Source organism: Urtica dioica, chromosome 5 (genome assembly GCF_054948205.1).
Source record: "Urtica dioica subsp. dioica isolate 48M chromosome 5, U.dioica_male_clone48M_v1_H2, whole genome shotgun sequence".
In the NCBI taxonomy this organism is placed as follows: Eukaryota; Viridiplantae; Streptophyta; class Magnoliopsida; order Rosales; family Urticaceae; genus Urtica; species Urtica dioica.
Window position 1 is genome coordinate 22862152 of NC_142760.1, and position 22108 is coordinate 22884259.

Genomic DNA, 22108 nt, shown 5'->3' on the forward strand with positions numbered 1-22108 from the left:
CACGACGTGAATCCACTCCTGACACGAGTGGATGTACTTCGTGACAGATATGTCAGGAAATGTATGCCCTTTTAATTTTAAATTGTTTTTGATCGCGTGTATGTGTTTATGGTTCAAGATATGATCCAAAGCACACTTGTTCTGTGGAGGAAAGACAAAAAGGGCAACCGCAAGCTACTGCAGAGTTGGTTGGAGAGAGGGTGAAACACAAATTTATTGATCCAACTGTACATAGTTGTACCTCAAAGGAGATTCAGAGTTACATGCGAACAGAGGTTGGAGTCAATATTTCATACAGAAAAGCATGGAGGGCAAAAGAATGTGCAATACAATCCTTGTATGGGACTGATGATGAGTCATATGCCTCTCTTGCAAAATACAAGTACATGTTAGAGCAAAAGAATCCAGGTTCTCTCATCGACCTAAAAACAGACCGTCATAAATATTTCATGTACTTTTTCGTTTCTTTGGCTCCGTTCAGAGAGGGATGGAAGTATTGTCGGCCTGTTGTAATTGTTGATGCAACCTTCTTGACAAACTATCACAAGGGCAGCATGTTTACGGCTTCCGCGATGGACGCAAATGAGCAAATATTCCCGCTTGCCTATGGTATTGGTGAGTCCGAAACTTCCAAGTCCTGGTTTTATTTCTTCAACAAACTTAAGGAAGCATTGGGGGAGAGGGATAACATGGTCATCGTATCCGACCGAAACACCGGAATCATTAACGCCGCGAAGAAAGTTTTTCCAAGAGCAGAACATGGTTTTTGCGCATACAACGTGAAGAATAACGTCAAGGCAAAATTCAAAAAACTTGGCAAGGAATTCAATTGGAAGTTCTACGGTGCAGCAAAAGCGTATACTATATTTGAATATCAAAAGTTTATGCGCATGTTGGACAAGGAAGACCCGTTGATACGTCTGTACCTTGTCAACGAAGTAGGAAATGAGAAGTGGGCACGTTGTTTTTTCAAGACATCAAGGTATACGATCATAACTTCAAACAACGCAGAGTCTTTGAATGCGTTAACTGTTAAAGCAAGATCATTTCCAATAGTGAAGTGCCTTGATTGGTTGAGGGAGAGAATGCAAGTTTGGTTCTACCAATGACGAGAAAAGGCGGCATCAACTCAAAGTGTGTTGTCAATGGAATATCATACCGAAATGTTAAAAAAACTTGCTGTCTCGGCAAATATGCAGGTTATAGTGTGTTTTTAATTTTTAAATTCTGTCACGAAATGACCCGAGTCCGTGACACTTGTGTCACAGAGTGACTTCAGTCCGTGACACATGTGTCACGGAGTGAATCCGCTTCATGACACAAGTGTCACGGACTCGGGTCATTTCGTGACACATGTGTCACGGACTGAGTGGTTATGTTTAAACTTTTTTTTGCTTATGTTTTAGGTCCGGCCTTCTGCTGTATACGAATTCGAGGTTTTAGACACAGAAGGAACACCATGGGCAGTGAACTTGATTGATAAGACGTGCTCGTGTCGAGAATTTCAAACTGATCTATTTGTATGTGTCCATGCCATTGCGGCTTGTCGCTTACGCAACCTACCAGTTGAGAGCTATTGTGCAGAGTACTACACGACCGAGTATTGAAAATTGGCGTATGCAGGGGTTATTCATCCTCAAGGAAGTGAATCGTCATGGACTTTTCCCGACGAAATCAAGCAGATCAAAGTAAATCCGCCTAACTTCTTAGGTCGTCCGGCGGGTAGACCTAAGAAGAGAAGGATTCTCTCTCTTGGAGAATCTGATGCCCCGCTTCGTAAATGTTCCCGATGTGGAGGTGTAGAGCTACGTGTCGCAACCCAATTCCACCGGAAATGAGGGGTCCGGGGATGGGACATTGGTTTGGTTTGTAATTCGACACGTTTTATCATTGAATATCTAGAACTTCCTTGGTGTTTTGCTATGTATTACATTTTGAATGTTTTGAACTTTATTGGTATTGAGTTTATTGTTAAGAATGGTTTATAAAACAATCTTATTGTTAAGACGTGAACAATACATACACTTTTAAACTAAGAAATTGAAGTTCTAAGAATACATATATAAAGTTATAAACAATACATACACTTTTAAACTAAGAAATTGAAGTTCTAAGAATACATATATAAAGTTATAAACACATGCGTACAATCATAAACACATAATTTCAAGTTGCCTCAACATTGACATTTCCACGCGTGTGTAGTTTTAGCGCTCCGTGTCGGTATAATTCGGTGGTCATTTTCTGTCGATACATGATCATGTCCTCCTGTTTCAAATCAGACAATGGAAGGTCGTGCGCCAAAAACTCGGCAGTCTTGATCATAAACATGCCACAATCATTTCTGAAGGAACAAAAAACGCATGCTTTAATTGATATGTGTCATTAAGAATGTAAAATTAAGAATTGAAATATTTACCCATTGTCTTGTTGTGGCATTTGATCGTAGTGGACGACCTTGAATATTTCTTCATTGGAGAGTAGAACGCCGGCGACATGCAGAACATATGGCAAAATGGTGGCCAAGTTTCCCACTTCAGTGTCCACGAGCGTTTGGTGTCCACTGGTGGAACTCATGGAGTCGTACACCGTTATACACCTTGAACGCACGTTGACAACAAGAAGATACCAGTGTCCGCCATCTATTACAGGGATGAAGACATCATCGACCCCGTCCCATGGGTCCACGAGTTGCTCCGCTCCAGACTCTCCGGTAATGTGGTCGATGACACATTTTTTCAGTTTCTTCTTTAAGAATACACCCGGATCTTGACTAGCATTGAACTGAGTGTAACTATCTCGGAGATACTTAAAGAAGACCGTGGACATGATGGTGAAGGAGTGACGTAACAAACCCGCCTTTTTCTTCTTCCGGAGGTAGTACATCGCGACGTCCACATGCTGCACGACAAAAGATAAACATAAGCACTAAATACCTCAGTCCGTGACACATGTGTCACGGACTAAGTACACTTCGTGACACATGTGTCACGGAGTCAATTCAGTCAGTGACACATGTGTCACGGACTAAGTACACTTCGTGACACATGTGTCACGGAGTTAATTGACTCCGTGACACATGTGTCACGAAGTGAATTGACTCCGTGACACATGTGTCACGAAGTGAATTGACTCTGTGACACATCTGTCACGAAGTGAGCTGCAAAACAAGACATATTTAAAAATTACTAACACACATTAATACCTGATCAGACAACCAACCGTCCTCGTGCCACATGTTGTAGAAGAAGGTCTTCTGGTTGATAGCCATCTGTCCAAGTTCCATAGAAGGCGCTATGGTTTCTTCCTCCGGCTTATATTTTGGTTTGCCCTGAGATATGTTCTTGTGGCCCCTCTTCAAGCCGACTTGGAACCACAACTTCATGACGTCAAAGTCATCCTGGTCCGGTCGTTTGGTTACCTCCGACAGCGGCAGTTCATCAGGAAGCACGTCCGGAGCATTCGTGAACCTCAGAAAAGGCAACGCCTTTTTGGAAGGAGTAAACCTATCGGGGCTGCGTCGTTGCCGGGTCAAATGTTTCTTGATAGGTGAGTCTTCAATCAGGATATGGGGATTCGGTGTGTTCAAGTCATATATCTATCCAACAAGAGAAATAGAGTTCAAGTTTATAGTTGAGTTCAACCATAAAATAATATTTCATAACAATTATATGCTTATTTGAGTTCAAGTTTAATGGAGGTACCTCTTGAACCCCCTGTGTCCCTAACAACTCATACTCTTCCATAGCCTCTGCATTCATTTGGGCTTCTAGACTGAGAGGCGAATCTTCATCACCCCAAGATTGTTGACCTTGTGTGTTTTCCACATCACTTTCGTCCTCCTGACCATTCAAAATCATTTAGTTCAACATGAGTGTAATCAAAATAACGAAATTCAACGACTCCGTGACACTGTGTCACGCACTTAGTACACTCCGTGACACATCTGTCATGGAGTGAATCCATTCATCTCCGCATTTAAGATTTTAAACAACAAAATAATGTCTATTGCATATCTTGTACCTCTTGTTGACTGGTTTGCTTCTTTTTCCCTTTCTTCTTCTCCTCCGGTTTCTTGCTCTTCTTGCCATCGTCCTTCTTCTTCTTGTCGTCTTTGTCCTGCTTATTTTTCTTGTCCCCGTCATCGTCCTTTTTCTTCTTGTCCTCGTTGTCTTTCTTCTTCTTCTCGTCTTCGTCGTCTTTCTTCTTCTTCTCTTCTTCGTCTTTCTTCTTCTTCTCCTCGTCTTCCTCTTTCTTCTTCTTCTCCTCTTCTTCTTTCTTCTTCTTCTCCTCGTCTTCCTCTTTCTTCTTCTTCTCCTCTTCTTCTTTCTTCTTATTCTCTTCTTCTTCTCTCTGCTTCTTCTCTTCTTCTTCCTGCATTTTCTTCTCTTCTTCATGCATTTTCTTCAACTTCTCAACATATTCTTCTTCCTCTTTTTTTTTTTCTTTTCTTTTTCCGCTTTCTTCTTCGCCATCTCTTCTTCCCACTTCTTCAATTTGGCCGCTTTCTCTTCGGCATTCTCCCGGCGCTTCTTTTCTAACTGCAACGCGTTTCTCCAGTTGTAGTACTGATCTAGTTCATCAAGAGCCACTCTGTAGCTCTTCACCGCGTCCAAAATTTCTTTTTTGAACTTCCTGTAGTCGTCTTGCATATAGCGGAAACGCTCGTGGAGATTTCCAACAGAATTTTCGAGAGAGTCGAGCCGGGACTGTCCATGACCAGAAAAACAAAGTAAGCTGGTTGACGAATGAATCCACTCCGTGACAGATGTGTCACGGAGTGGATTCACTCCGTGACACATCTGTCACGAAGTGAATCCACTCCGTGACACATCTGTCACGGAGTTTGGTTATTTAAATTAAAATAGAAACCCAAAATTGTGTAACCTCAACTGTCTGCGCTTGTGAATGGGACGGTTGTTGTGGTGGTGGTGCTTCTGGTTCTGGGGCGTCTTTTTTGGGTTTCTTCTCCGGGCATTTGTTATCCCCCGCTAGCGTCGTAGAAGGGGTTGCAACGCTTGAAGAAGTGTCGCCGATTCCGTGAAATTCAACCTATACGTGGGACAAGTTAACAAATGAGTGTGATCAATATTAAGTATGAATTAACCTACAAATTTATTACCTCATTGAAGTTGATTCCTCTCATGGCGGCATCTTGAACAAGTCCGATAGACTTCCACCGACGCATTATTGGCCGAGCTGTGGTGGAGACTTTCTCACAAACCCCCATGTTCGTCAGGAAAGGAAGACACTCGTACCCCCAAACCTGAAGCGGCTCGACGAATCCGGGGAGATGGAGCTTCCTTTTTTTTTACCTTGCTCCATTGGCTCGCCACCCTTCTCCACAAACTTCCGGACTTCGCCGAGAAGGTAGTTCCACACCACGTTGCCCCATGGATGGCGACCGAATGTGTCCGTGTCCTCCACCGCCTTAATGAGCTCTAAGCACGGTGTCCTGTTCTTCGCATCGTCCGCCAGGAGGACATTCAAGACGAAGTAAATTTTCAGGTAATTTACCTGAACTTCTGTCGGCCAATCTACGCTCGCCTCCAAGAATTGGTTGACCAAGTTCCGATTCAAATACTTCCCCGGGAAGAATTTTTTGAAGAGGCTGTCATTAGAAACAACCCCCTCGAACTTGAATTCCTCATAGTCATCGACGACTTTGAGGAATGTGATCTCCTGGAAGTCTCTCTTCGTGAACTCCCGGACTTGGCCTCCAATCTCAATTAGAAGCCCGTCAGTGGTTTCTCCGTCGAAGCTCCCGGTCCTCAACACCAAGTGGCTTATAATCGCCGATGACCGCATTATTTTAGGTTGCCCCACGAACTGCCCAAAACATGATTGGGCGAAACCAGCTTGCGTTTCGGCGCTGCGGCCGAGTAAGAGAGCCGGGAAATTTTCCAATCCCCCGTGGAAGTTAAAGGAAAATCCTTCAACGTTGGACTCCGGTATAAACCGTCTCCACTCCTACACATATGAGTCAATGACATTATTAGTTAAACCATTATGCTTGAGTTCGTGACAGATGTGTCACGGACTCACCCACTTCGTGACGGATGTGTCACGGACTCGCTGACTTCGTGACACATTTGTCACGAAGTCATCGAGTCTGTGACACATCTGTCACGAACCAGGATCAAAATGAGTTTCTGACACTCACCTTTCGGGAAATAACAGTGGTAGGACTCTCCAAGGCGGTCGCAACGCCCGATGACTCAGCCTTGTTTTTTGGCTATATCAAACACAAAACAAAATCAAATAACCATACATTGCTCTAATTAAGTCACTTCATTTTTATTATTCTATACCTTCTTTATCTTTGTTGGTGCGACGACGAACGCGTCATCATCGTTGGAACGCTTGGACGGCGAAATTATTTTCCTTTTCGAAGCCGTCCTAGGACTTCTTCGGACACTTTTTGAGGCCTCCTCGACCTTGGTTCCTTTAGACTTCGTCATTGAATATAAAACCTAAAACAAATCAAGTCAGAAACACTGTTACCATAAGAGAAAATTCATGCAATAACAAGGAATAATTCATGCAATAACACACAAATACACACAAACATTGTTCAACCAAATACACACAAATACACAAAAATCGAATCTCGTCTATATCTTGGCTCATAAACACACAAACACAGACATTCCCAAACACAAACAAAATCTCGGCTATATCTTGGTTTATAAACACACAAGTATTGACATCAATAAGCAGTCTACTAGCTAATCGATGGACTCATTTGTCAAGGAGGCAATAAATCGGCCCAATGCACTAGACACCACCAATAAAATTTGTGAAAAAAAATGGGCACCCAGTATAATAACATCATATGCTTGTCCGAAAATGACCAACAAAAACTACCTTCATCGCTCGTCTTCCAAAATAGAAATATGTATCATCTACAATACATAAGCGTCGGTCATAAAACAAAGTCATCAAGATCATGACCACATTTTGTTAGTTACAGCTATAGCCCTTACCAAAAACTCCAGAGAAGAGTTCGAGAGCTGGGTCGCCGAGGGGTGGGTCGCCGAGAGCTGGGTCGCCGAATGTTGGGTCGCCGAGAGCTGGGTCGAGCAGAGGTGGGTTGCGCTTTCGTCACCGAGAGCTGGGTCGAGCAGAGGTGGGTTGCGCCTTCGCCGCCGAGAGCTGGGTCGCCGAGGAGTGGGTCGCCGAGAGCTGGGTCACCGAATGCTGGGTCGCCGAGAGCTGGGTCGAGCAGAGGTGGGTTGCGCCTTCGCCGCCGAGACCTGGGTCGCCGAGATCTGGGTTGAGCAGAGGTGGGTTGCGCCTTCTCTGCCGAGAGCTGGGTCGCCGAGAGCTGGGTCGCCGAGCTGGGTCATCGCGATTTTTGAGCGAGAAAGAGAAAGAGAAGGACATGGAGAGAAAGAGAGACACAGAGGAAGATGATTAGAGAGCGAAATCGTGGGAGGGAAGAGGAAGAGATAGTGAAATCGTGAGAGCGAAAATGTGGGAGGGCTTGGAAGTTTGAAAATCGTGAGAGAGAGAGGGAGGGAGATAAACCGAGAAGATGAAGAGGTGTAGGTGTGCGAGGGAAAATGGAGAAAATTGGGTTGGGATGGTTTATTTCGTTTAAATTAGTTTTGAGGGTATAATAGTCTTTACCTATTGGTCTAGGTACTACATGTGTCAAATTTTGAGTTTTGGGCTAAATATGGTAACTGACATTGAGATGGTATTATTAACGTCAATTCCCCTAATAAAAAGACCATCTAAAATAATTTGCTATTTAGCACGTCTAAATTAATGAGAGTTCTCATTTAAAAATCCGGTCAAAGTCAAACTGCTTTTAAGAAAGTAAGGCAAATATGAAAAAAAAAAAAAAAAATCGTAAACATAACCGGTAATAGCCGGCAAACATTTGGTCCTAAAACCGCCTGTCCAAGTCAACCGCGACAAACAAATCCCAATCCTTCACTTCATACACCAATACACACACACACTAAAAAAAAATAAAACAAAAGAAAAGGGAATTTGAAGTCTCTTTTTTCTCAGCTCCCAAACAGTCTTCTTCAGATCGGTTTTTAAAAATAATATAATCATCGTCGTCGTCTTCGTCATCATCGTCATTCTCTTCGGCTTTCAATTCCTCTCCCCTGCATTTTGTCGGGAAAAAAATATTGTTATGTTTTTTATTTATTGAGTTTTGATTTTTCTCGGAAAAAGTATGGGAAGAATAGCGGAGAGACACGCTGTGTTGTTATTTGTCAGCTTTTCACTCTCTCCTCGAATGTGAAAAAGAGGAGAGAGAGAGTGTGTGAGAGTGATGCTTGGTTTCAAAAAACCTTCTTTTTTCTCTCTCGTCTTTCAACGAAATGCAGAGATTGGAATCTCTGTGCTTCGAGGCTCTTTGAAAGTTTGAAACCCATTTTCCTTTCCACTTTCAATTTTCTTTTTTCTTATTAGAAATTTTCCTTCTCTGACACTGAATAGCCTCATCCATTGCGCATCGAAAGGTGAAACCATTTCCTTCCCCTTTATGGGTTTCTTTCTTTCTCACAAATGTCTGTTTTTTTTCTTCACTGGGTTTATATTCAAATCCAGGTTTTCGAAAGAAATAAAAGAAATAGGGTTTGATAGAGCGTCGTAGGGCATTCAAATTTAGTGAGTCTGTGTGGTTGATAGTTTGAGATCTGTATATCGCAGGTTGAGGAAAGATAGAAAGAAAGAAAGACAGTTGAGAGCTCGGCGAATGGAAACGAACAAATTCAGAACCACTGCGATTTCAGTTTTCTTGAGCTTCCATCGTTGAATCTGAGCTTACAGTGGGCTTAGTCAGTAAAAAGTCAATGTTGATGGTGAACATTTAGAAACTTTGAGATAGAATTTGAAAAGACTCGAAGCTTGGCTTGGTTTCCCATCTAAATGTCAGGAGCTCCAAGAGTAAGGTCGATGAACGTGGCTGAGTCTGAGTCAAGGCCGGTCCTCGGGCCGGCCGGGAACAAAGCTGGGACTTGGGGAAGTGCCCGAAAGCCGACCCCGAAGAGCCCGAGAAAAGCCGATAAATCGCCTGGTGGAGAAGAGGAGAAGAAGAAGACCCACCACAGGCAAGGCTCTTCTTCGCCTTCGAGCGTGCCTTCGGTTCTGCGCCGCCACGAGCAGATTCTGCACTCGAACCTCTCGCTGAACGCGTCGTGCTCGTCGGACGCCTCGGCAGAGTCATTCCAGAGCAGGGCTTCAACGGGGCGGCTCGTCCGCTCGTTCAGCACCGGGAGCCGGAGGAAGGCTTACGTGTCAAGAACGAGGAGCGTGGTCTCTGACGGAGGCCCGGAGTCTCTCCCGGACTATTTGCAGACCACCCACAAGAAGCGATGTAGTTGGGTCACCCCAAATACGGGTTCGTTTCTCGTATTTCTCGTTATTATAGTATTATTGCTGTAAAAAATGGTAGTGGTAGAATTAAATTACTATATAATAGATTGGTAGAAACTTCCCATTATCCCTAGAAGTGTTATATTGTTGTGATTGTGTTAAACTAGCCCTAGTAGTGTCCTATTAAACACCTTAGAGTTGGTTGGTTTATTTCCTAGTGATGTGCGGCCACGCATGAGACCTAGGACTAAACCCCAGCTTTTTAAAATAAAAAAAGCAGTGTAGTTTCTGAGCTTTGACTGGTATAGTCTTCCGTACATTATGTGCTTGCTTGTAACTTTGTCGAGTTTAGCGCAAGCCTAATATTAGATGCAAATGGTAGGCAGCCTAATGTTGGTTTGGTAACAGATGTTAATTCATCAGATCAGACCTGAGTGGATGGATGAGACTAATTGTGGCGTCCCAAACCAAGCTAATGAAAGAAAGACGAATTTGGCTTTCGAGTGGCCAACATTTTTTTTGTTCTTTCTATCTCATTTGGTTTCAGAAAACTATAATCAAAGCCTTAATCGTATCGAACATTAGGCGACTGAAAAAGACTACATTGATAGTAAAGCTTTCTGTGATAGGCCCGGCCTCTCGTCCTATTTCCTGTTTTGCTGCTATTTTGAAGTATTAACGTACTGAGAACTGTTGAGTTGTGGTCTGGTACACTCTATGTTTGTGGTCCTTCTGCAAAGACTCATCTTTCTTTAACTAATTAGACTGAAGTGGGTGTGCATTAACAAGATTCTCTTAGTTATTTTTATTCTTCTAACTGTACCTTTTGCCGAAACCAGAACAATGTTATGTCGCTTTCCACGACGAAGAATGGGGGATTCCGGTGCACGATGACAAGTAAGTAAAGCCAGTAATTAACTTCTGTATTTATCGAAATGAGTGTTCGAATATCCTTCGAACGACACTCTATTTGCTTCATCGTATTAAATTGACCACCTTATGCAGAAAACTGTTTGAGCTGCTCGTTCTCTCAGGCGCATTGGCCGAACTTCCATGGCCTGCCATACTAAGCAAAAGACACATCTTTAGGTAATGTTATTATCATTCAGTGTGCTGAAAGAAAACAGCTATATACTTCTAAATCTCACAGTATAATATGATTTATGGTTCATGCCCTTTTGCAGGGAAGTTTTCGCAGATTTCGATCCTGTTGCGGTGTCAAAATTTAACGAGAAGAAGCTAATAGCGGCGGGAAGCACAGCGAGCTCCCTTTTGTCGGAGCTAAAATTACGCTCAATCATAGAGAATGCCCGACAAATATCTAAGGTTCACATTCTTCTTCTTCTGATCTTGTACAAGACTATAGCGCTAAAAACGTCCCGTTCAATAACCACCCACAAATCAATTAGTTACTTGGCTACTTAGTGAAAAACAGCTAGGCCGTGTCTTGAGATCAATTTTACAGGATTCGGTGGAACACGAAAATTCAAAATCCCGCGTGATTTTTGTGTACCATCCAAGTGGAAATATTTTTCAATTAATCCCCAATAGATAAGAGTACTGTGAATGGCTTATGTTTCTCTTTTAGACTAGGGACCAGTATGTTTTGGTTTGTTTCTTCATGCAATTAAATGACACTTTAACATAGAGGGTTAGCTAGTGATCATTTGATCAGGTAGGTTAGGTAGAAGAGAAAAAAAGTAGTTGAATGGTGGTCCTGTATTTTCATCACTCACAAGGACAAAACCTAGCTCTACCATTCATATAGTAGCCTAATCTCATTATTGTATCTCCAGAGTAGCACTTGCAAAGCTATTAAATTCCCCTCGTTTTCAGCTTTGGACAGCTTGCTCATTTCGCTAGCCCGGCGAATAATTTCGTTTTGACTTTTTATTTTTTAATTTTTTTTAATCTTCTATATCTTTTTTCTTCGCCAAATGGGCTCCTTAATACCTGCAATTACTTGTTGGGCGTATTAAATTTCTAATTTTGTCTTTGCTTATTTTATTGTTGCTTAAAACCAGGTGATAGACGAGTTTGGATCGTTCGACAATTACATTTGGAGCTTCGTGAACAACAAGCCGGTGGTGAGCCGGTTCCGATACCCACGCCAGGTTCCCGTTAAAACCCCAAAAGCTGACGTGATAAGCAAAGACCTCGTGAGACGGGGTTTCCGGAGCGTGGGTCCCACGGTCGTGTACTCGTTCATGCAAGTCGCCGGAATCACCAATGACCATCTTGCCGGTTGCTTCAGATTTCAGGAGTGTGTGAACGCGGCCGAGGGTAAGGACAAGGCAGAGGAGGCGAACAAGAATGAGAAAGCTGAAAACGGAGCGGCTTCAGAACTTTGCATTGCCATTGGAGAATTGAATTTCGGGTCGGAATAATAGTTGGAACTTTTTTTTTTTTTTTTTTTTTTCTGGCCGTGGCAATCATCAGTTATAGTAGCAGGAATCTGAAAAATGGAAGAAAAAAGTTTCATGAATTTTCTTTACAGAGATAGATTTAATTTTTAATGTAACTGGTGATTATGCTGTCGGTGGAGGTGGCTTCTAGTTCTAGTCTGTTGATGAGCCTTTTGAAGCTGAAATGTACAATTTTCTTTGTACAGTTGAAACAAAAAAAGAAAATTCCTTTAAATAAGACTTGTTTTGTAGTATTTCTAGTAATACAAGTAATGAAGGGAAATATATAAACATTTTGTTGTGCAACTGCAAAGGCATCATCATCGATGACCATCAATCAACATCTGATTCATGATGATCATGGCATTGCTTACAGTTGTGGGGGTGGGACCCCATTGTAAGCTTATGGTGTGGTTGACAGCTAGAACTATAAATTGATTGGTCAGTTTTGCTTTAAATGAGTGACAAATAAAAGATGAGCAAACACAATGTTTACCTATCTCTCTATGGGTTTAGTGAGGACTCCCTATTAATAGACATGTTTGTATTGTTCACACCACACCACCAATTTATAGGAGACCTTAACCTATGTTTTCTCTTCTTTCTTTTCAAAGAGTGATCAACTTACAAAGTTGGCACGGTATATGAGCATAATTTAAACGATCTTAATTAGTCAAGATCTTAGAGCTAGATGATTTTCACAGATCAATAAAAATTGAGGAAAACCTACCTTGATCCATGACGATAGCGACGACAGCGGTGGCGGAATCACCGGAATTGGTTTCTCCCTCTTGACCCATTTAGTTTTGATAGCTTTCTTTTGATGGTTCAAGAAAACTGTGTGATGAGTTGAGAGATGACCAATCCCTAATGTTCGCTTTATATAGACTCACCATCAAGGTATAAAGAAAAGTTACTTTTTTATTTATTAACCAATATGATTTGTCTTATTTATTATTAAACTCTAATAGATAATACACTTGGGCCACATTATTTTCTATATACAAAGCCCACTAATAGGCTTTAGGAAATATTCGGTCTAACATTCTCCCACTTGGCCCATTTGTCATGCCATATAGCTTAATAATAACCATAATTGCGCATTAGTACAAGATAAATCCATCATTATATTGGTTATATCATAAGGTCTCTCTTAAATATGAAAACTAATAAGGATCATAGCGGTTGTACGTCAATTTGTCAACATAGTCCCTTCCATGTACCACAATACCAGCTTCACACTTAACATGACACATAATAAGATATTCATAATGCTCCGAATCTTGATCATATAATGCATTCATGTATATACTAATCATAAAAGAAAACAAGATTCATTTCTTCATATCAGAAACAAAATAAATGAGCTCAAAGTGTCAATCACATAAACATAAAACATAAAAAATAACATCAACGATGACGTCAAAGGATCTCCATTCTTTCGACATGTTCAGCAAATGCCTTCGGAGACAATCCTTTCGTTAATGGATCTGCTACCATAAGTTTTGTGCTAATGTGCTCGATTGACACCCTTTGTTTCTGAACTTCTTCTTTAACGGCAAAGTATTTTATCTCCATATGCTTAGTACCCTTTGAATACTCGTCGTTCTTAGAAAAGAAGACTCTGCTGCGGAATTATCACATTAAATTTTCAGCGGCTTAAATTCCAAGCCCCGAAATAAAGTTCCGCAGCCATAATCCATGAACCGTAGCCTCAAAGCAGGCTATGAACTCACCTTCCATAGTGGATGCAGCAATGAAAGTCTGCTTCGCACTCTTCCATGAAATCGCTCCTTCGGCTAAAAGTGGAATTTCTGGAATCCACGCATCCGGCATAATCTGAATCTGAATATCATATCACCTCGAGGTGATCAGATCTTTTATAAGTGAGCATACGATCCTTCGTTCCTTGTAGATACCTCAATACTTTCTTTGCAGCTTTCCAATGACCTATTCCTAGATTACTTTGATACATGCCTAGCATTCCGAAAGCAAAACTGATGTCTGGCCTGGTACAAGTCTGTGCGTACATCAAACCTCCAACAATAGACGCATAAGGAATTTGTTCCATTTGTTTTCATTCCAATTCATTCTTTGGACATTGATTGAGACTAAATTTATCTCTCTTTTGAATTGGAACAGCACTTGCAGAGCATTTGTCCATTTTGAATCTCTCAAGAACTTTATTAATGTATGCTTTCTTAGACAATCCCAACCATCCTTGTGATCTATCACAAGATAAGATGTGACGTTATCACTGAACTTGAGATATCATTGTCGGGAAGCTTGTTTAAGTCCATATATTGACTTCTTCAATTCACATACCATATGTTCCTTTTCGTCAACCACAAAACCTTCAGACTGATCCATGAACACTTCTTCATCTAAATTCCCATCTAGAAAGGCGGTTTTCACATCCATTTGATGGAGCTCTAAATCATAATGAGTTAGCATAGCCATAACAATCCTCAGAGAGTCCTTTTTAGAGACAGGTGAAAAAGTCTCTTTGTAATCAACACCATCTTTCTGAGTAAAACCTTTGGCAACGAGTCGAGCCTTGTATCTTTCGATATTGCCATTTGAGTCGAGCTTGGTCTTGAAGACCCATTTGCACCCGACTCTTTTACTACCTTCAGACAACTCAACAAGGTCCCAAACTTTGTTGTGATCCATGGATTTTAGCTCTTCTTTCATGGCATCTAACCACTTAATAGAATTCTCACTTTCTATGGCTTGTGAAAACTAAACTATAGCATTAGCAATTCCTAAGTCGTATTCTGACTCTTGTAGATAAACAACATAATCATCAGAAATAGCGGATCTTCGTTCTCTTACAGATATTCTTAATGCGACTTCTTGTGGTTCATCTATGATAGGTTCATTTGGTACGACATCATTCAGTGGTACTTGCACTCTAACTTCTTGGATTTCCACATTACGTGGTTCCAAACTCCCACTGACTTCCATTTTCGATGAACTAGCATTACCAATTTCAACAATTCTCGTAGTATCGCTACTAGAAATCATGCTTTTCACAGCGCATGTTTTCACGGCATTTGGCAAAAAAACGCTGTCAAAAACATCATTTTTTTTATTGTCGAATCGTAAGATGACACGTGGCATGTGAAGAGAAACGCTGTGGAAAACATAAGACAGCGCTTATATATAAGCGCTTTCGTTTTATTCCCTCGAATTACAAGAAGCCATGTGGAGAAGAAGCGGTTTGAAAAAAAAAGTTTTGACAGCGTTTATATACAAACGCTGTGAAAAGTTAATTTACAATTATAACTTGACACGTGTAAGTTTCAGAATTTAATTTAATTGTATTTGTTTAGTTTTTGTTTCACAGCGTTTATGGGAAAACGCTGTAAAAAATATGGCAGTTTATTCTTAATTTCATTCTATTTCTAAGTATAGAAAAAACCCCTAAATCTGAGTATAACCCCTTCTTCTCCATTTCTCCAAATACTCACGTTCTCCACGGACGCACCCTCTTTGCTCACTCTCTGTCGAGTAATGTCAAGCCATTGACAAGTATTACAGAATCCTCCACCCTGTCAACGACGCCTACGGCCTCTGGCTCACCTCCATCATCTGCGAGATCTGGTTCGCCGCCTCCTGGGTTCTCGACCAGTTCCCCAAGTGGTGCCCCATCGTTCGCGGCTGAGACACATAGGATCACAAAGCCGATCATCACAAAGCCGATCTCCGGCGGCTGAGATCTTATGGATGTTTGTCGAATTTTAGGAGTCCGGGTAAGTCTTCGTCAACGAAGCCCGCGGCTGAGACACATGGGATCACAAAGCCGATCTCCGGCGGCTGAGATCTTATGGATGTTTGTCGATTTTTGGGGTTATGGATGTTTGTCCATCTATGTAAGTGTTTAAGTGCTTAAGCCGATCTGCGCCAGAGTCTTACTCAATCGAACCCAGTCGTGTCCCAACAAGTATAAGTTTTGGTGAGTCGGAATTTCGCTCCTCGACAGGCTTTATTGTAAGTTCTATATCAAGGTCTCTTTAAAAAAATGTATTTCGAGAGCGAGGAGATTGGTTTTGAAATTGACATTATTAGTATCCGTAAGGCTTTATTTCTTCCTTTATTTTGCAGGAGAAGCAAACAGAGGAAATATGTACTGGAATTCCTCCGAAGTCTGTGTCAAAAAGGGCACGTAAGCAAATAAATTTTGATGTATACAAATGTACGCGTATACAATTCTTGCTTTCAACAAGACACTTTGTATTTTGTTTAGTTCTTACTGATACCTAAATTATCCATGTTAGATTACCGAAACTGATATCAACCAACTCAAAGAAACTGCCTCAAAGAAGAAAATTTATGCATCTAAATCTAAGGCTACACCAGAAAAGAGCCAACTCTCGCTGATAAGTCCTGAAAAATATGCCACACGCAGTTCGATGCTTTTGTCACTTGTTGTTGCGTGGTCGCCGCTGCTGCAATTATCCCCTACAGTCTGTTCCATTCCTCCGAATGGATCGTCAACATCGTTGCTTGTGATTGGTGACAAGTCCGGTCAAGTTTCAATGTGGAGAGTCTCTGCACCAGAGTCTTACTCAATCGAACTCAGTCGTGTCCCAACAAGTTCGTTGCTTGGCTGGCTCGCAAAAGCACACGATTCGTGGATTACAGCGGTTTCTTGGACAATGCTCGAACCCGAATCTTCAAATCCGTTGGTTTTTTTGGTAACGGGAAGTTCCGATGGGAGGTGAGTTAGGTAACAAATTTAGCACTCATATTTCTCATGCGTGTATTATTATAATTGTAAATTAAAACTCGTGTTCATCGTTTTTAAAGGAGAGACGAAAATTTGGATTGTTTTTTGGTATGTTACAAACCAATTTATCTGCATAATTCGATCAAAATGTTGAAGAAAATAAATCAGTGTGCGTAATTTTTCATTATTGTTTCGTTGGATAATATTTTTTTTTTCATTTTTGTCTCTTCTCCTTCAGTGTCAAGATCTGGCTGGCTTACACTGAGGAATTGCTTAAATCAACAGAAGCAAAAATGCTTCATTTTCCCTGCTGAAGGAGGTATTGGGTGTCTGGGATTCTTCGACACATTAATCTATTTATCATTGTAGTTATTAAAATCTGCTTCGGTGTGTGATCTTCTTGTTAGGTTGTAGCTGTTGATCTTGTCCGAGTTTCAGTAATATCACTAACTGTGCTGACTCAATCATCAAACAAAATGCTTTTAGCAATAGGCAAAGGAGCTGGATCTTTTGAAGTGTGTGATTGTGATGTGTCGAACAGTACTTTTAATAAGTTAGGTTCATATGACGCTCATGACAACATTGTGAGTTTCCTCGCGTGTTTATCCAAAGAATATTTTTCTGAAAGGCACAATTATGTGGTTAGGACAATAGAATCGATACCCTTTAGATTTTTCTGGATAGCCAATGAAGAAAATGTTGTCAATGGTGCCCACAAGAAGAGTTGTAGTCTTTATATTGTACATTTGATGTAATAAAGTCTCACGAAGACTCTTGCTTGTAATTGCTTATTCATTAATAAAAAGTTGAAACGTTCATTCATTCTTCGTTGTCTATTTGAAGCTTTATGATAAAACACTAGTCTTTAGTCCATAAACAAACTTAACAACTTACGAAGAGACAAATGTAGATTTGCATGAACAAACTCTTCGTAGTTTGCTTAAAACGATATATTCGCAATCTAAGGGTCAAAGGACTATTGACCTCAGTACGATTGTTAGGAGAATATATGATGTCTGGTTATGGGACATTGAGAGTTGGAGACTCTATAGTTCTTCTAGGTATCTTCCGAAAGTACTAAATTGACCAGTGCACTTCTAGAGACAAGATAAGAACAAACCATTTAACCTCTTATGTCTCGAGGTCACTACGTATGAATTGCATCGTGCTTACCTTAATCCTGAAATGAGACATGCCATTTCATAGCTTACGTACTCTCATTTGAGAAAGTCAGAGTTTGGACTCACTATGTGATTCCGAACAGGACCTATTGGTGAAGTACTAAGTTATGAAGATGTCATGAGTAACTATGTGAAGCTCTCATAGATATGGAATTCATGTACAAGATTGCTGAAATGCAATGTATATCACCTCATGCTTTGTTCCTTGGAGTGTGAATAAATGAACTGGCCAGTGTCCAAATTGAGTCCTGACTCTTTTGGATGAAACAATGTGACTTGTTAGCTCCTCGTCAATACATTGTTTCTAACTTATTCACAAGCGACAAAGGAGTTGAGGAAATAACAGCTCGAAGGGTAAAATGGTAATTTTTGTAAATCCCGACTAGCTGATGATATTCATGAAGGGTAAACATAGATAATATTCAGTGGATCCACTCATCATAATTTGGTTGAATTCTTGAGTAGAAAATAAATTCATTTGAACCGAGAGATTTTCAGTGTCAACTCTTTAGTGGAGTCAGTTGGCATTAAGCTAAACTTGGAAAAGGTTTGTGAACTTTTGAGTCCAAGTGTTTAGCTCAAGCTTGGTTCATTTGGATCCATGAGGTCACTGTCACAAATCATATCGAGTAGGAATAGTTAAACTAGAAGCTAAGTCAAAACAAGAACGAGACAAGTTTTACGAAAATTGTCAAAAGGGTAAATTTGTCTTTTTGGACATAGCATGAAATGAATGTCAATAAATTTTTTTGACATGGTCATATGATGGCCTAGATCACTTGGCCATGATGTGTTCATTGGGCCTTGTGGATTAATTTCATTTCATAGAATTTTACTTGAAAATTCTCAATGGGCTTTTCTTATGTTGTCATGAAAAAGTAAAGAAAAATCTAGAAAGGCTTTCTAGAAGCCCTTTGGCCGTCCAACCCAAGAGAATGGGAGACTAATTTCGTGCAGCCCAATAGAGAAAAAGAGAGTTTTTTTTGTGCATTAATGTATGAAGATACTTGCCAAAAGAAAAAGAGGAAACAAATTTCCTCTAGAAGGAAAGTGCATTTTCGGCCAACTAAGAGAGAACAAATGAGGAAACAAATCCAAGGACTTGCATGACATGTCATGAACGTCCAACATGGGTAGAAAAGATGAAATAAGATTTACTCATGAATATATGATATTCTATAGAGAAGAGGAAACTACATTTATGAAGGTAATCCCTCCCCTATAAATAGAGACCTCATTCCTCTCATTTTATTCATCCAAGTTTTAGAGATTTGAGAGCTTCTCTCTCTAGCTTGGCCGACTCCTCTCTCTCTCTCTCTCTCTCTCTCTCTCTATTCAATTTCGTTTTTGGTTTTGGCACCTAGGTCCTCATTTGACCTAGTGTTTTAGCTCTTCGACTTCAAGACTTGTTCTTAAGTCATCGTGTTTAAAAGTGCCCACACACTAATTCCTTTCTTTCTTGAGTGATTCTTATGATAGAAACTTTCGTGGTTGCTCGAGTTTGCGAGGAAAGAGGAGAGACGTGCTGCGAGGGGAGACGAACGTTATCAACCTTCCAAAGGCTCATCAACATTCAAGCGTCTAAAAAGGTTAGTAAACTTCTATGCTCATAATAGTTTTTATTTACATGTGCTTGCTCTTTGTCTAGGTTAGTAAAAACGTTTTACTTGTGAAAATAAAATTTTTAAAATTCCGCCGCTTACCGAAGCGTTAAACTTTTTCTTAAACCCTAGATCAATTCCAACAGAAAAACCACTGATTTTTCTTGAGTCCAATTTCCTTTCATGTGGATTATAAATTCTTACTTCCGTTGGGCAACCAAAAACATTCAAGTGCCTTAAACTAGGTTTTCTTCCCGTCCACAGTTCAAAAGGTGTCTTAGGAACTGCCTTACTGGGAATCCTGTTCAATAAATATAGAGCGGTCTTTAAAGCATGCATCCACAAATATTTGGGTAAAGAAGAATTGCTTAACATACTCCTAACCATATCCATTAAAGTACGATTACGCCTTTCTGCTACACCATTTTGTTGTGGTGCTCCTGGCATAGTGTATTGAGCACAGATGCCACTGCTTTCTTGGAACTTAGCAAATGGACCAGGGCACTGTCCACTTTCATCATATCTTCCATAATATTCACCAACTCTGTAAGACCTGACAATTTTCAACTTTCTATCTAATTGTCTTTCAACTTCATTGACAAACACCTCTAGGGTATCTACCGATTGAGAATTTTCATGCAACAAATAGACATATATATAACGTGAAAAGTCGTCGATAAAAGTGATGAAATACCTTTCTCCACCAAGTAATGGAACGTCAAATGGCCCACAAATATCGGTATGTATAATTTCAAGGAGCTGTGAGCTTCTTGTGGCTGCTTTCTTAAGTGTGTGTTTTGTGTGCTTTCCCTTAATGCAATCAACACAAATTCCCAGATCGGTAAAATCCTAATTAGGTAGGATATCATTCTTCACCAACCTTTCAATTCTTTCTTTGGATATATGACCCAAACGTTTATGCCACAAGTAAGCAGATGATTCATTAGACAAACCACGTTTAGTACCAACATTATGATGCACGGTTAAAAGAGTTTTAGCGAAAATGGTATCAAGCTTTAGTTTGTACAAACCATCACAAAGAATACCAGAACCCAAGAAAAGATTTTGTTTGAATAAACTGAAACATCCATTCCCAAAATTAAAAGAGTACCCGACTTTATCGAGTTTAGACATGGAAACCAAATTGCGAGAAACAGAAGGAACATAAAAGGTTTGAAAAAGGTCTAAATGATGCCCAATGTCTAGGACTAAACGATAGGTTCCAATGGCTTCAACTTGGACTTTGGCTCTGTTTCCCAGGAGGATGAATTTTTCATTTTGGCTCATGGTTTGGGTCGTAAGAAATCCCTGCATCGTATTTGATTCGAAACATACAAAAACACTAGGCTTACCTTTTCTTTCGAACCATGCCTTACGTTTCAGGCAATCTTTATGCCAGTGTCCAATCTTTTTACAGAAACGACACACATCATTGCTTTGTTCCTTCTTGTGGATTTGGGCAGATGAGTCATTAAGCTTTGATAGTCCTTGCTTGCCCTTTCAAGTCTTCCATGGTTTCTTTCTAGCTCCTTTATGACCAACGAGATTGGCAGAATGATTTCCTGGTTTCTTAAGCCTAGCTTCCTCTTGAATGAGCATACTTTGTAATTCATGAAAATTCCATTTATCCTTCAGAGTGTTGTAATGCACGTGAAATGTGCCATACTCAGGAGGTAAGGAATGGAGGATGAACGTTACGAGGAAATTTTCATTCACTTCCATTCTCATGGTCTTTAGTCTTGCTGCAATGTTCTTCATTTCGACAACATGCTCATGCATGGTACGAGAACCATTAAACTTCACGGTGGTTAACCTACCCATTAGTGCCCCAGCCCGTGACTTATCAGCCGAGTCGGACAGATAGCTTTCTTCCACAAACTTCATAAATTCCTTAGTATTTTCAGTTTTGTTAAATGTGGACTTGATGTTGTCTTCTACACTAATTCACATAAACATTAAGCTCAGTCTGTTAGATCTTTCCCAAGCTTTATGGAATGATCTTTGGTCAGCGCTGCTAGCATCAGTTAGAGTAGCAGGTTTCTCACTTAAGAGTGCCGAATCAAGATCCAGAACACCGAGGTGAAACTGAACTTGTTCAGACCATTCAGAGAAATTAAGACCATTGAACTTAATAATAGACGTGGCTTGCGACTGAAGAGAAACATGAAAAGAGGCTGCAAAAATAAATAATATATACTCACACATTAATGCTTTGAGTAATAAACCTAATCTATATTACAGATTCATAACACGTGAAATAAACATAAGATATATATTGAAGTCACCTTTGGGAAGATCAACAATAATCGATGCTAAAAAAATATAATTTCACATAATTGGCGATTGACATTTCAATTAGATATATTTGCAATCTTTGGATATACTAAACATACCTAACCAAACATATCAGTTTACCACGGTAATGTCATGAATTATAAAGCGAATAAACAACCTTTGGGTGATCCATATATATTTTATAACCATGAACTTCAATTTACTCATGACAAAATCTTAAAATATCATGATGTCATTTAACTTAAAAGCATCATATAAACATGAGTAATTGAATTTATTATATTTGATATCCAAAAGAAACTTTATAATTTGGCCACTTTGGTGACTAACAAATTAATCATGATATCAATATTAAAAAAAAAATTATATATAATATGATGTCTTTAGATCTTTATAATTTGGCCACTTTGGTGATTAGCAAATAATTCATAATATAGATATCAATAATTTAATAAATAAAACATCATTATATGATTATTATCTGGCAAAATAAGAATTTATAAAATCATATCACTTTGGTGAGTAGATTTAAACAATACAAAAACTTTAATTTGC

The 22108-nt window shown here is 40.1% G+C and overlaps 2 protein-coding genes and 1 long non-coding RNA gene across 4 annotated transcripts; all 3 read left to right on the forward strand.

Annotated features, from left to right (window-relative positions):
* The first annotated feature begins 263 nt into the window (after positions 1–263).
* Positions 264–1607, forward strand: LOC149397624 (uncharacterized). The gene is made up of 2 exons (XM_089614294.1): positions 264–1091; positions 1407–1607. Exons 1-2 carry the CDS (start codon positions 264–266, stop codon positions 1605–1607), a joined length of 1029 nt encoding a protein of 342 aa, XP_089470420.1.
* A 6329-nt stretch (positions 1608–7936) lies between these two features.
* Positions 7937–11982, forward strand: LOC149397625 (DNA glycosylase superfamily protein). Of its 2 annotated transcripts, XM_089615373.1 has the most exons (6): positions 7937–8483; positions 8674–9364; positions 10179–10236; positions 10345–10428; positions 10524–10665; positions 11364–11982. In XM_089615373.1, exons 2-6 carry the CDS (start codon positions 8893–8895, stop codon positions 11724–11726), a joined length of 1119 nt encoding a protein of 372 aa, XP_089471499.1. In that variant the 5' UTR covers positions 7937–8483; positions 8674–8892; the 3' UTR covers positions 11727–11982. The 2 variants fall into 2 exon arrangements, with proteins under 2 accessions (XP_089471499.1, XP_089471500.1); XM_089615374.1 differs by lacking the exon at positions 7937–8483 and having other exon boundaries at positions 8511–9364.
* A 3476-nt stretch (positions 11983–15458) lies between these two features.
* Positions 15459–16258, forward strand: LOC149397626 (uncharacterized). The gene is made up of 3 exons (XR_016297246.1): positions 15459–15737; positions 15852–15912; positions 16025–16258. It is a non-coding gene; the product is annotated as an uncharacterized LOC149397626 (long non-coding RNA).
* Positions 16259–22108: the final 5850 nt, after the last annotated feature.